Source organism: Triturus cristatus, chromosome 4_1 (genome assembly GCF_964204655.1).
Source record: "Triturus cristatus chromosome 4_1, aTriCri1.1, whole genome shotgun sequence".
NCBI lineage: Eukaryota > Metazoa > Chordata > Amphibia > Caudata > Salamandridae > Triturus > Triturus cristatus.
In genome coordinates this window covers 1,138,870,974-1,138,886,324 of record NC_140585.1, presented here as the reverse complement: position 1 = coordinate 1,138,886,324, position 15,351 = coordinate 1,138,870,974, and the positions used below count along the sequence as shown (strand labels likewise).

Sequence of the window (15,351 nt, the reverse complement as noted above, 5' to 3'; positions counted from 1 at the left end):
GCAGCTTACTCCTCCACAGCAGGCAAGACTGGAATATTGTACTGTCAAATGTCATCCACCGATTTAGGTGTGATCTCAGGCAGATGGGTGCAGGAGCTAGGGATACTGTCCACACGAGTCCTCGGCTGAAGGGACTGCACCTCCCTGGTCTCCCTTGCTGTGCCCCATCAGTGCAGATGTTGCAAGAACCCGGCCTCTGCCTGCCCAAGCTTGTTACACTGGGCCCTCTGCTTTCTTTCTCCTGAAGGGAAACCATTTGAATCTCCACAGTATGGGGATACTTTTCCTATGGTCTGGACTGCATTGGGGCACCTGGGTGTGAAGCCATTCCTATGCTGCAGTGTGGGGTTTTTAAAAAAAAAACACTTTTCATTCTGTTGTACACTGAGCTTGGCAGGAACAAAGCATATGGAATATCTAGATCTCGCAGCCTCTTTAATGGGTATAAAGGATATCATAGGAAGCCCTGACAGCTACTGTTAAAAAAAAAAAAAATCTTTTGTATTTTCCACTTGTAAGGGGCCTGCAATGCAAGCCTGTTGTAGTAGATAGTCTGTCACAGTAATGAAGACGCCAGGCCACCACAGGCCGAGGTAGTATGCCTGACATTGGTGAAATTGGTGCGCTACTGTATGTTCACTACAGCGCATACATTTTGCACAGGCCATCTTGGGCTACCACCTCTTGTAGCCAATACTCAAAGGAAATCCTCGCGTAACCCTCAATATATTCAGGAAGACCTATTGTTACATTACACTATGCCCTGCCCTCTTGGTCTTCAATTCTGGCCTCCAGTGTGGAGATCTGATCAGACATATCGTGCAATGTAGAAGAGATTTTTTTTGTAACCAGGGCCAGGTTGGCAACAGTCTACACTGTGTGCATTCGGTCTACAGATTTTCTGTGATCTGAGTAAACCGAGAGCTGTTGCCACTGATTATCTTGTCCTCCAGCGCCTCTCTGATAGTTGATGGCTGTGATGGCTGTGAGCATAGCATCCAGTTTGTCCCCCTGTGGTGGTTACATACATCCACATCTGAATGTATGGGGGGCAAACTGGTGTACCCTGTCGGGGGGGGGGGATGTCCCTGTGGAGGTGTTCTTACTTGGTCCTATTAGTGCACCCCATGAGCCTAGGAGTGATGATGCAATGGTATTAGACCATTGTGTAAGGACTATGTGTATACATGTGTGGGGTCTGGCTAGAGCCGGGGCATGGCGCACAGGCAGTATACAGCCCCTGCGTATCGGGCTCAGCGTTTGTGTGCTACTCCTGCAGTGCAGAAGGAAAGTTTCTGATGAAGACCAAAAGGAGGCAAGCATAGAGACTGGGGTGAATGGGGCTGTACTTCTAAAGAGCCACTGCTTACGAGGTCTCGGTGTGTTGACTAATGTTGGATAAGTCTCCGGATTGTTGAACGTGGAGGGAGCCCCTTCCGTCCAGTAGTCAGTAATGCCCTGTCTGTTCCCCTCTCAAAAGGAGTAACATGGTGTCCTGCCGCTTGTTATCCCAGGTTGCTTGGGCTGTAGGTCCTGCTCGGGCTATGCCCTTGGTGCCCTCTATGCTGTTAGTGTGAAGCCCTCTGGGGGGAGGAGGTGCACAGATTGAGGCTCCGAGTTCAGGTCCTCTCTGCAGGGCAACCTGGCCATGACAGTGATGGGCTATTACCCCCTGCAGTCCCCCAGCTGGCCAAGTATGACATCATGGTGGCTTTCAAGGAACTCAGTGAGGTCTGAGTAAAGAAAGCACTGGGGCCTTCCTGAGAATTTGTCAGAGGCTAGCCATATTGGGTATTTTACTTGTGATCTCCTGGACGCATTCTCCATATTGTACACAGGGGGAGCTCCACTTTGCTGCTCAGGGCCCACGATCTGTCCTAATTCAGCTCCATGCCATTCACACCATCTCTCCATTGTCCAGGCAGCCGGTGATATGTTCAGAATGGTGAATGCAACATTCCCCCCCCCCCCCCCCCACACGGCACAGGACACACTGACACCAGGTGCCACACCACACACTGGATGGCAATTGATCCGGTGGGTGGGGGCATCCTCCACTCCCTGGGAGAATCGACCCATAATAGGAAGGGAACAGAGCAAACCCCACGCCCCCCTAACCCCCTCCCCCCCTGCAGCCCCATGCCAAGAGGGTCAGACTGCATTCAAGGCTGCAGTCTAGCTGCAGTCTAGTGATTCCCATCGGGTAACAGCAGTGGGCCACGCTTTGCAGCACAGCCGCAGCTTTCTTCTGACACCATCTTGAAAGGACCAGGTCAGTTGCATGCCATAGTCTCAGGGCAGCAATCCCAAGCAGTGCCGCCACTGCCGAGCAGCCTGCCGCCACCCTCTTGGTCTTGGAGACCCTGGGTCGAGTGAGGAGAGATTTGAAAGTGCTGTTTAAAGCATGGTGGGTAGCTCTGCCCCCTCCCCATCCCCAGGATCAGAACTGATCACTGGAAACATGGCTTTAGATGGGGTTCCTTGAACAAAGACTCCCTCTGACGGGCACCAGGGTTTAATAGAAATTAGCATTACATAGTTTCACAGATTCAATGTGTGCTAGATGAACAGTAGAAAATAAATCACCGGTGACATTGCACCTCAACTTAATTGTGGTCCAAGTCTCTGGAGTCTGCAGGTGCCTGAAGCTTCATTTCCGCAGACTTCAAAAAACGGCACATGACTGTGCTAAGTATCTGAAAAGGATGGGCGTGCTGCTGATATCCTGTTCAGTGGTAGCACACATTTCTAGAGACGTGCAAGAATATCAATGCAGCAATGTGGCTTCAAGCTGGGACCACCACTGTGGGTCACCTGTATGAATCATGCGTTCTCCACCCATTTGATATGAAGTCCAAATATAAATCTATTGCACAGTTTGTGGCATAAATGTTCCTCATCCAGGAGTCTCCTTTGAGGCGCTGCAGAACATGGGAATCTGAAATACACAGGAACTTACACCTTATCAGACACCAGGGATCAGAAGGAAGGCTGTTACTTTGCTGTATTGGGACAGCCTACACACAGGCAAGGTGTCACTGTGTGGGATTAGAAGCCTGTGGTCTAGGGACATTGAGAGTTAAGAGATGACGATTGGAGTAGGTTGGTGGGCTGTTTGCTGGAGATATCTCCTAATGCTAGGGTCAAACTGCCTCAGTTTTATTTTCTTTGTCGCACTTACAAGGCAACTCCCGTATTTTGTATGATTTATAGCTGTGTCTCTGTACTTTGGCCCAAATATCGCCCAGAAGAGGGAAACCTCATCCATACAGTGTGGTAATGCCCAATGGTGTGGAGCTATTGAGCAATTAATCTCACCTTGATTGGCCAGAACATTGCAGTGTACGTGATTGCCCCCTGTAAGCCGTGGCCCTTTTATTGGCTTACCAAGAGATTGCCATGGCCGGTAAGTCTGCTTTGCTGCCTCTATGGACTGGGTTTCTAGATTGATACGGGAGATCATTTGCTTGAGGTTGTTAGACATTCTGTTTGCAGACCTCTGAATGGGAGGTTTGGGTGCTGTGTACCTACAGCAATGAAATGTTTGTGGATGTGAATACTGTTTGGAGGGTGGTCATTAAGTGTATTTAACTTCAGGGAAGTTTGAAGTGCCACTTCACATACCAAAGTTCAGCTGTGTACACGGATGAGGAAGCCCAGGGCATGTGTAAGTGCCATACAGTTGATTGCAAAATGTGCATAATATGATGTATTGGTGTTTGAGTAGTTCTGCCAGACATCATTCCACTTTACTCATGTCTGGGTGTGCGACTAATACACTGAGTTGAACATCGGTACCGTGTGTTGAAGGGGCACAGGATACATACAGAAGTTCTGTTCATAGTTTAGTGCAAATAGATGTATAATTGTAAGTCGATAATGTGTGTGGTCCATCAGGCATTTTAATGTTTGAATCCCCTTTGGGATATTGTGTGTGACCTCTTTGGCTAGACTTTCTTTACTATGATAATGTATGTTCTACACATAAAACAATTACAGTCCCACGTTGTCACATGAGAACCCTAACACACCACTTAAACAATTGTCGCATTACGCAACAACACCCCATCCAGACACATGAATGACCATTTATGCACAGAGTACTCTGTCAAAATACAAACGCTCCAATTCACTTCCTGCACTCATTCATGGAGATACTTACACAGCTCACATAGGCAAACCTGCACCAACCTACCATGTTCTTTGAAACCAGCAACCAAACAGACCATTCATAAAGAGGCCAACACATTGGATAGAATGTATCTTCATACTATAGTTAGACAGTCGAACTATATATGCCATTTTAATTGTATGTACTGCCAATATGATTGAGTTTAAGAATGTAAGCGTTTGTAGCATAGTAAACCTTAATTGACTGTCGAGTGCACAGATTCACAAAGTGATTGATTTTAGGGCTACAGTTCCATCAATAATCATTTATAATTTCTTTCTTTGCAGCTATTCCTGTTTTCTGAAATACACGGACAATGGTCTTCCATTAAGGAGAGCATTTCTGGAAAATGCTGTGTCTGGGTTTCGTTTATCCACAGTTGACCCCAACACACACAGTACGTATTGTATAAATGAATGCTTCCTATTGGAATCATCTGTCCAATCGGTTTTTATTAGATGAAGGATGCAAATCTGAGAAGCGTGTGCATAGTAACGACTTCAGTGTCATCACCATTCATCCTTATGAGGTTATAGTCTGAACAGTTTCTAAATTTTTATATATTTGATAACATTGTTTTGTGCATAGTAAACATATATTCTAAACACGTGATCTTAGATGTTTAATAATACTTTCTATTCATTTGTTTCATTACTTTCCTTTCATGTATTTTGTTTCAGTATACATATTACTATTTGCATCAATATGTTAAAAAAAAAACTTCTAGACTGAGTTGTATTCCTTAATTCTTGTTTCTTTTATTCATTCTTGATTCGAACATACGTTGTAAAGCAACACCAATTAATCGATCAGTCTTAAGCACAATAATTGACCTGAGTGTTCTAATTACATGGTGTCAGTAATTTTTACATTTGGTTAATTTTCAATATATAAGTTCCACCTCCATACGTTAACGAGGTCCCCAACTTCATTGCTTTTAAACCACCAAAGGCAGAGCTGTTGTCCAACCTCCAACACAGAACCTTGGATTTCATTTTTGTTTGCCTTGGACAACCCTTTGTGAAAAATTGGGTTGTTGATTAGCTAGGTTGAGTCCTGGTCAAGCAGCAGCCACAGTCCCTTGCAGGGTGAACCACATAGTCCCTAAATTGACCTGTGCCTAATCCTGGCTAGCTTGGCACAAAAAGCAGTCCGGTGCAACTTGGAGGCAATGTGTTAAGTTTTTATACAGCACACAAACCGTAATAAAGTGAAAACCAACACAAGAAAAATCCCAAAGCAATTTATAAAAACAATATTAAAGTATTTGACTCCGAAATGACACAAAATCCTATCAGTAGGATCAAAGTTATCAATTTGCAATGTTTTAAGTGCAATCTAATGCCTAAAACGACAAAGATCTCACCACAGACATCTAGTCATGCGAGACCTGATCAAAGTCTAAAGGTCAGGCCAACTGCAATGGAGTGCGTTTCTAATACAAGTGGGTTGTGCCCAATCACCGCCTACCTTTGGACTTTAGAAAGAAAAGTGTCTTAGAAGGTAGAAGTTCAGCAAGGCTGCAGGAGTGTCCAAAAAGGGGGCATCTTTGTCGGATGGCCTTAAAGTGAGGTTTCAGATTTTTTACCTTCAGATTTAGCCGTCATAATGGAAGTTGAAAATCCCCAGCGGGATGAAGCAGGAGGCTGTAGCTGAAGACAGTCTGTTTCACGAGGTTGATACCCCTTTGGCGAAGGACCCACTGAAATGGATTTGCTGCTGTAGAGAAGGTAGCAGGAGAAGCAGCAAAGTCTAGCTCACCGGCAATTCATGTTTGGTGGATAGACGAGCAGGTTGGTCCCGGTCTCATGTTTAGCAAAGAACTTTTTGACTACATTTTGTTTGTCCGCAGTTTTGGAAAATGGTCCTCTTAGCACCCACAACCAAGGGTTCATGAGCGGACGGAGACCTCTTGGGAGTTCAGGTGGGGACCAGATGTGGGCAAGATGGTGGGAGCCAGTTATGTCCCCGTGGCTCTGAACAGGTCAGAAAACTAGCCCTTGGAGGTACTTCTGGTAATCCTGGGTGAAGATGCAGGGCTGACCTCTGAGGGTTGAAATGGGCTCCAGGCAGCAGCAGTCTGGCAGAGTGCACAGCAGGTCACAGAAGCAGGCAGTCCTCTGAACCCCTTTGCAGGTCCAGTAGTTTATCCTCTGGTGTCCTGCCTCTAGAAGGTGGTAGAAGCTTCTGGAAAGGTTCTTTGAAGTGCATGGCATTTTCTGCCTCCACGCTAGATGCGGTGACCATATAGGGCCGTTCAGCTTATGAGGAGACTGGACACAGTTGTAAGAAATTGGATCTATATATACTGCACCAAGTGAGGTACAGTGTGTATAGAGTCCAGGAGTCTCCAGAGGTTAGTTAGAACCTTACACTCTAAAGTGGTAGCTTGGTCAAGCAGAAAGGCAGTATCGGAGGATAGTGTAAAGCATTTGATGTAGACAGTCAGCAAATGTTCTCAAGAACTGAACTCTAGGCCGATTGTGTGTGTAAAAAAAAAAAAAAAAGTTTTATTTCTAGAACCATGCCTGGTACAAGTAAGCATATGCATACTTTGCAAGGGAGGGTGGGGGTGTGTTGCCCTGGGTACATGGGGTACTATTTACTAGTGACCTACCTGTGGCCAGAGCTGTCAATTGGGTTTTGTTTTGGGGGAAAGAACACAGGCCCTGAGGTCCTGATTGGCAGGGCCCCAGAGCACAAAGTCAAAAAGCATCAGTAGTCTGGCAACAAAAAGGATGGGTGGGGGTTTACTGCAACAGAAACCCACTTTTTCACAACAGTCTATTCAGTTGCAAGTTGGCTGTGCTCGGCTCTACCCCACCTGTCAGTGATGGCCGATTGATTCAGTTAATGCCACTATTGGCCTGATGTGAGGAATTGACAGTCTAACCCAGTCATGTGACGCAAGGCAGGCTGCAAGCACAAAGGTCTAAGTGCAGAAAAATGCCAACTTAGTGAAAGTGGCAATTTCAAAATTGTAATGTAGAACATTAATGATGGTTTTATCATTTAAATTCCATATGTACCAAACGTGACCTATCTACCTCAATTAAAAATTTGAGTATTGAATGTAATGAGGAATCTCCTATAATCTTATGGGAGGTGTAAGCTTCACAGTAGTGAAAAACGAATTTGGGAGTTTTACACTACCAGGACATGTAAAATTTAAAAGTACATGTCTAATCATTTAACTACACAGCACCCTACCATATGTGCTAATTGGAATTACCTCGGTTGACCTCTGTAATAAAAGGGGACTTTAAGATTTGGCAGGGGGTTTAAAAATACTAAGTCCACATGGAGTGTGGCACTGCATTCAGGCTGCAATGGCAGCACGTGAGAACTGCTTAAAGGGCTATTTAAGTGGGTGACGCAAGAAGTTCAGCATGCCCAATTGTAGCATTTAATTTAGAGTTCACCACTCCACAGCCTTACAAGTAAACTAAACAGGCCGAACGGGTATGTCAATCAAAACCGGTTTAGGGGAGTGAGCACAATCACTGATATAGCAGTGACAGTTAACAGAGCCCTAAGGCCAACGCAAGCAAAATTGGAGGCAAGCAGGCAAAAAAAGTTTGGGAGAAGACCACATTAAGGCTGACAGATGGAACACCCTTTCTCAGAGGGATCTTCGGGCAGTAACTATGTGTGCCTTAACCCGATTTTTTTTTTTTTTTTTTTTTTTTTTTTTTTTTTAATACATAAATGTCTGCAGGAACTATATGTAAATATTATTCATTGTTGGCTTGAGCCCCTTTCTCTTCTGCCAGACTTGCAACTGGAAAGGCCATTCATAGCAAACTCATACCTTATGCAGTATACTGTAACATAGTAAATGCTTTTACGTACATTTACTGACTACTTTAGAGTGTACAAACTCATTCTTACTCTACATACACTTAGTTTTGAACTTTGATTACGTTTAGAGGAGTGAATAAAGAAAGGTATTTAGACAGAATATCAGAAACCGAAATATCATGGACCAAAAGATCGTGTCCAGAATATAGTGCTCCAATATTGTGAAGGAAAGTCTCTACAGCTAAAAGTTTTAGTATTTGTAACTCCACATATATGTACCTTGGATTTGGGGTCCATAGTGAATCGATACTTAACTATTTGCCCTTACGGTCTCCATTTTGGTCCTTTATTTATTTTTTATGACCCGGTAAGTCCACATGATACTTCTGTTTCTGATATTCTGTCACTGATCCCAAAGAAATGCATTCAGAATGTAGTCACACATTAAACTAAATCATACGTTTGTGGGTGTTCACAAGCAAGTGTAATGTATTTCCTTCACGTATCATGAAATCCAGTAGATCCAACTACGTATGCCATGGGATTGCAGAAAAGAGTTCTATTAACGTTTGAAATAAATGAATTGGTGTATGGCTGCAACTCTTTATTGATGGAAGTGAAATTCCACAAATGTCCTAACCTAAGGCATGCATGCTATCCACACCGCATACAATGTGCCTACATAGATTAAATAAAGTCACTATTTTTTGTGAATCCAAGCACTTACACAGCTTCTTTGCATTTTTCTGTTGGAAACGGGAATTTTTGATACCCGGTCGAACAAAATGTTGATGATTATTGAGTTGTAAATGGTTCTGTAGAGCTTAAATCTTTCTTGGTTGTAGAGAAAGCATAATTTTTCCTTAGTGTTCCTGTTTCCTCAGACCAATGATGAGCTGGGTGTGGAGTGCAATACTACTTCAGGGTAGTCATATTGGATCACAAGAACCTGCCGAAGGATGCAGGACCAGGGCTGCTTCAGTGTTTTATGAAGCAGACTTCATAAAGGTCAAGTTCTATGTTTCAGAGATAGCATTGATGGTACTATGCTGTCTAGTTCTCCTTTCATTGTCTATGGGTCAAAGGATGCATTTGGTCACTTGCATACCCTGGCACTGCTCACTTTTACAGTCAGGGTATTTTATTGGGTATACCTTGGTTAAGGACTTGACTACAAGAATCCATAATAAATAGAAAATATTCTATGTGCCAGTTCCATGGAATCTACTTGTTAACTAATAAACATTAGGTGAACTTTGTATAACACTTTGTTCTGCTTACTTTAAGGTTGTTTCACGAAAACCTATGAAAACCTTGATTTCCCTGGCAGCGACATCTGGGCTGACATCCGAGAGAACCCCACTGAGTGCCAGGATTCATGCACCAACTCTCCTGACTGTCAGTTCTTCACCTATATTACAGAGCAGTATAATCTGGCTCCATACCTGCGGTAGGTACACGGTGGCATGCTATTGTGGAACAATATTGTGTATTGTAGAACAGCTGATAGGCTATAGTTCAATCTCACACCTGAACTTCAGAAGATTTGCCAGAGGTACAGTGGTACCAAATTGAGAGAGGCTCCACAATACCAAACAATATATGCAATCAAATGTATACCCATCAACATTTGGAGAGCTTTACTTACCCATCACGAATCATCCACCTACAGGGGGAAACTGCTCTTAGTTGACAGGACATTCTAATTTAGATTACAGGTGTTGCATATTGTGGTTTTCTTTTCAAACCCGTATACCTGCTTTTATTCATTCCAGCAAATGGAAGTCTTTGGTTGTAGAATTCTGAACTCTAAATTCAATTTTGCTAGCAAGCCATAGGTAGGGTCTCATACATATACGATCCACCTAGCATTACAGTGGATCTGTGCTGGGGAGAACTTTTTCGACTACAGATTTTATGGTTGTGACAGACAGAAAAAAGACATTACATCACCCACCAGAAATAGGATTTGTGATGTAATGCCTTCCACTGACAGCCCTACGGATGCTTTGTCGACAGAAAACCACAGGTCTGGCTGCTGTAAAGTGAGGCAGGTGAACCAAGGGTTTGCAGGACCAGGTATTTTGTCATGTTTACCATGGAGTACCCTGTAGACCTAACTCTAATTGAGGCCCTTAATCAACAAAGATATATAATCAATTGGTCATGAGAATTTAATAATCTTATAGATGAAGGCTATTTCATAATGTTCTATTTCAGCAATAAACGTCTTGTATAATAAAATATGAGACAGAAACAGATGGGATCAAAACATGGAATGATGCTTAACCATCATTATATAATACATCATTTTAGATATGATTGAGCATATGCTAAGAGGCTGCTGCATTTCAAGTCATACACTTAGATGATCTTCCAGTCACTTAGTGCGAAATAACTCCTAATCTATGATAGGAAATCTTTGCATTTATTGAATCATAATAAATTTATGTACAGACGTTTTTGTGTATTGGGCGGAAAGCGCATTTTGGCTTGTTTACATCAATAGGAAACCTTCATCAGAATAAAAGGTAGACGGGTATTTATAATTTGTTCTCTTATTACAAGTTGAGACAAAACAAGCGTATGACAATGGGCCCACATTCTTGAAGGAATTCAAATCAAATGATCCCCGTTGAAAGCATCCCTGAGCAAAATCAACATCTAATTTGTGCAGTAATGACAATGGTCATTGGGAGTCTTGTGTAGTTTGTTTGGAAACAAACTACACCAGTCTCCCGCCAAATTGATCTGAGCTAAAAATCGAGCTTGGGAAATCAGTAAATGTTTGCGTTGTGCAATGTTGTGAAATTTTCTTTATGGGAGACTGGATTGATTAGAAAATGTCTCGCCACATGAAATGTTTTTGCTTACACATTGTCCTGACATTGTCTTTCATGTCTTCTTTCATTGGGTTATGTCCTCATTTGAAAATGTCATGCATATAACAGCCAAATGAAATTTTGCTCCATTTGTGTGATTCCGCAAAATGTAGCAAATTTTATTAAGTTGTATGATTTTGCACACACCCGACCCTTAAATCGCATAAGCAGTGGGTTTTGTTGAGTCTTTTCTAAAGATGTACTGAATCTTAAAGCCAAGGCTGTTGCCCATGGTAATGCCACCTACTGCAGGATCCTAGCACTCCTCTATGCTCATGAGAGCTGTTTCTCTGGTGAGGAAGGGCCCTTAGCGATCAACACTGCTACTCGGATACATTTTCTGTGCCCCCCCGCCCCGTAGGAGTTTCAGTTGCAAAAGGATGAAGACCGGGCATGGATTGAATGGCTGCGGGGGAGGCTTGGGTCATTGAGCTCAGCAAAGATGGCATTATCTGGGGAAAGCTCATTTGTTTTTATTAAAGTGAGAGCAGTGTTTCATGCTTGCGATATGCACTGCAGTATAGTACAGCCTACTAAGGACCTAATTAAAACACTGTAGGATCAAGGCTGTGTATCTAATGAGTTCTGGGATCACCATTTTGTATGTTTATGTAAAAGCTCTGATATCAATAAAAATAACTTTAATGAGTATGCTTTCCCTTTCAATTCCAGTAAGTTGTGCTTCCAGAAATTCTCTACAAATCTGCCATCTCCACCAGTCATTAATTTCCTTAACAATGTTGTGTCTGGGTTCAGCCCAAGGGACTGCGATGACAGCACTTGTAAGTATTGGACAATAGTCAGGTTGCTTCTGTGAAATGAGTGTAGAAATCCATGCAAGAAATATTCCTGGGTTAGCCAGCATGATGTTTATGGTCAGAGTACTGCTTGGTATGAATTGAATTTCTTGTCCTCATCCTCTGCCACATGTTTCAAGCGACAACATACACTAAACAGTAAATTCAGACATTTAAAGCTCTATCTGATCTCCCATCTCCTCCTAATTACAAATCAGTACTCTCTTGATGGCTCCATTGCATACCTCCCCCCCCCCCCCCACCCCAGTCACAAGACACAACTCAAAACGTTCTTCTCTTTCCGGACCAGACAATCCCCAATCAAGCCTTGTGTTCTGGCCAACAGATCCCAAAGACCCTTGCCTGCCCATGCACAATGTCTACTCCATCTCAGCAAAAGGGGTCATTAAACATTGAAAGCAATGCATAATTCCACTGCCAGGCCCACTTGCAAGTGAGGTGAGCACTGGCCATTCATGGCCATCCTACTTGACCCCCTAGCAAGGCCAGTCACACAACCACAGCAATTGTGCCTCATTTCATGTGCACACTCTTCAATCACTTCGGAACCCACTTCCATACTATTTTCCAGCCGCTCTGGTTCATGGCTGCAAAATCTATCTCTTGAGCACTAGAAGCACCCAGAAGGACACAGCTGAGGTCTCGCAGTACAGGACAACAGGGTGTGGTGACCATAGAGGAGAAGTGGTTTCTTTGGCGGCTGCTGGCAGGAACAAGAGGCTGGGGGAGGAGGATGGATGGCCAGTTGGCTGGTTTTTAAGGTTTGTCTGAGAAGGACAAATAGTGACCAAAAAGCAGCTACAGTGAGGCAGATGGAAGGAGTACTGCAAGGAATAAGGTAAGTGTATGTACTGTGGGTATCGTGGAATTTACATGATTTGCGTCTGTAGGAGTAGGCCACCTACTGCTAGGGTGGTGGACAAACTCAAATGGGATGACCTGGATGAGATGTCTTGGCGGTATCCCCCGTAGGAGATTTAAGAATTACATGAATGACTTCAAACATAGACTAATAGTACCATCGTCATTCATCTACCTGGTCTCCCTGCTTTCAACCACCACTTGCTTTTTAAACATGTTGTTGGACTAGGCCCTTCTGGCAGGTTCACCCCTAAACTTTTTGCGATTATCAAAAGCTTTGTTCCCTATGTGGTGTAAGTGGTTTTAGGCATCTAGGCGCTTTTACACTGTGTCTCAGTGGAAAGTGCGTGCGCTGTGACATTTAGTGAGACTGGCCTGCCCTCCCATAGGAATGCGTGGGCAATGTATGTGTCCCTGGTAGTTCCTGATGCGTGGGGTGTGCAGGGTCGAGTTTGGTATGTGCTGACTCATGTGATGAAATGCTGCGCGATTATGTGTGCGGCATCAATGTACCTAGTGTGGAAGTGCCATTTCTAGAAATTGGCATTTCTGTGTGCAGTGTGAGATGAATGCCTTGTCTGGCGATTGGCTGGCTGGGGTCATGTGATGGGCTAGGGAATCCCCAGAGTCAGGATGAGTCACCCAGTGGTGAATGGGGAGGTCAGCAGCCAGATGGGTGGGAGGAGTACACCTGGGACCTGAATAGGGCTGGGCTTTCCCCACACAATTCTGGCTCCGCCCCCTGTGGTGCGTCTGATGGCCCTGGCCTGTCCTGTGGAAGGAGAGGAGCTGAGCAAAACAAAGTGCTCCTGAACCAGTTGTAACTGGTTCTGCCCTAAACCCTGTGCTGTGTCACAAAAGAAATGTGTATAAAAAGGGGCTGTGACCCCTTAGAAAATGTTCTCTGCGGATCCTAACTGGGGGCACCTGCTGCTGCTGGGCGCCAGGAGAGACTGCCACTGGGTATTACCTCCCTGCCTGGAGGGCCCTGTGAGCTGGCCCCTGAGCCCAGCCCTTGCCCCCCCTGCCTTCCTAAAGACTTTTCCCTGGCCTTGGCCTTTGTTAGGGGAGTTCTCGCTCTTTATTGCTGGGGAGAACTGTTTTCCTGGACTGTGGGCGTTTGATTTGATTCCCTGGAGAGCGCTTTGCTTAGCGCTGTGCTTCGTGAGCAGTTCAGGGATTCCCCGACGTGTGGAGGATTCCCCCGTGCTCCGAGGAAATGCGGGAGCCCACCCCGCGTTGTGCAGCATCGTTGGCGGGTGTGGATTGCGGGATCCCACCCCACTTATTTGTGCCGTCGCGGGTGCCCACCCCGCTTATTTCCTTGTCCTAATTGCGGCAGCCCACCCCGCATACTTGTGCCGCCGCGGGTGCCCACCTCGCATCTGAGCCGAAGAAGAGATCGCCGCCGCCGGCCTGGGGCCTTGCCAGCACCGTTCCCGGCCAGCGCTGACATCGGGGGAAAGCCGCGCTGAGATTGGACTCAGCGCGGCGCATCTCCTAGCAACCGAGGGGGCTCGTCGACCCAAAGCCGCGCTCGGATTGGAGGAAGCAGACTGGAGCCTACCCCGCGCTCCTCCGGAAGAAAGAGCGAGTCAGCGAGACACTGCTGCCCGGCCGAAGTGCTGCCGGCAACAGAGCGGAGACAACGCGGGAGTCCCAGGTGAGTGGGACTCCACGTGGTGGTTGACTCTGCCCCTGTGCGGCACTGCAGTTGCGGGCCGCTCCAGCGGGGCATAATTGATTTAAGCGCCGCTTCGCCCCAGGAGGGGCTTTATAGGCCTAGAGCCCTGAAAGGCTCCTACGACAGGGGCAGTATTATTCTTTTAGAGCCCAGTGTTGCTCCAACGTTTGAGGGGCATTGTTCCAGAGCCTGTGAGGCTCCAACGAAGGGGGCATTGTTCATCTAGAGCGCCAGTGCACTCCAACGTGTGATATGTGTTTAAAGGCACAGTGGTGCCCAGGCTCAGTTCCCCAGCTGCCCAGCTCTTAGTGGGCAGCTGCAACGTTTAGGTTGTGCGCTTTGGTTACTGCTGCCTGCGCAGCCCAGCCTGGACTCTGGGGACAAAGGGCGTTTGAGCCCCAGAAAGGCCAAGTGGCCTGGAGACATTTTTCTGTGTTGTGCCCTCACCTAGGGTACATGGTGGTTTTTGCATGTGTACTTTTGCACCATGTGTATTGCCTGTATGCTTATGTTCTACTCCTAACTTTGACCAGTCGTTGCTGGTTGTGCGCTACATTTCTGATTTGTTCTACCTTAAGGTGCATTGCCTTGATGCTATTTTTATTTCTAACTGTGACCATGCGTAGGAGTCTGTTTTCCTAGTATAGGTTATGCTATTGTGTTCATGGTTCCCTGCGTGATATATGCCGAAGCTGTTTAGGATTGCATAGGGTGTACTTACCTTTTACCAGTGGTTACTGGTTGTGCGCTACATTTATTATTTGTTCTACATTTCTACATTTACAATCTGGTGATTTGTGATTCTGACAGTGGTCCATGTGGCCCTGTCTTGTGTAAATAGTCCCCTGTAAATTCTGCCCAGTGCCAGTTGGCACAGTGTAAATTGTGTGAATATTATCTAATGTGTTTATTATAATACAAAGACAATTTTTGTATATAACCTTGTGTGGCGTGCCTTTTGTGGTGGGCCTTGGGTGTTGTTGCTGGGTGCGCGCCCGCAAACGCTTCACACATTGCCTCCGGGATAAGCCTGACTGCTCGTGCCAAGCTACCAAGGGGGTGAGCAGGGGTGATCTTTGGCGTCTAACTTCCTTGCCCTGACTAGAGTGGTGATTTCTGCCTGGCTTTGGTGCA

General features: G+C 45.3%; 1 protein-coding gene across 1 annotated transcript in view; it reads left to right on the top strand.

The window, feature by feature from the left end:
• Nucleotides 1-15,351, top strand: part of LOC146856183 (coagulation factor XI-like) — an 87,767-nt gene that overhangs the window by 44,861 nt on the left and 27,555 nt on the right. The window contains exons 4-6 of the mRNA XM_085654236.1: nucleotides 4,459-4,568; nucleotides 9,260-9,422; nucleotides 11,527-11,636. Of these exons, the coding sequence (XP_085510362.1) occupies nucleotides 4,459-4,568; nucleotides 9,260-9,422; nucleotides 11,527-11,636 (383 nt within the window). The remainder of the gene's footprint in view (nucleotides 1-4,458; nucleotides 4,569-9,259; nucleotides 9,423-11,526; nucleotides 11,637-15,351) is intronic.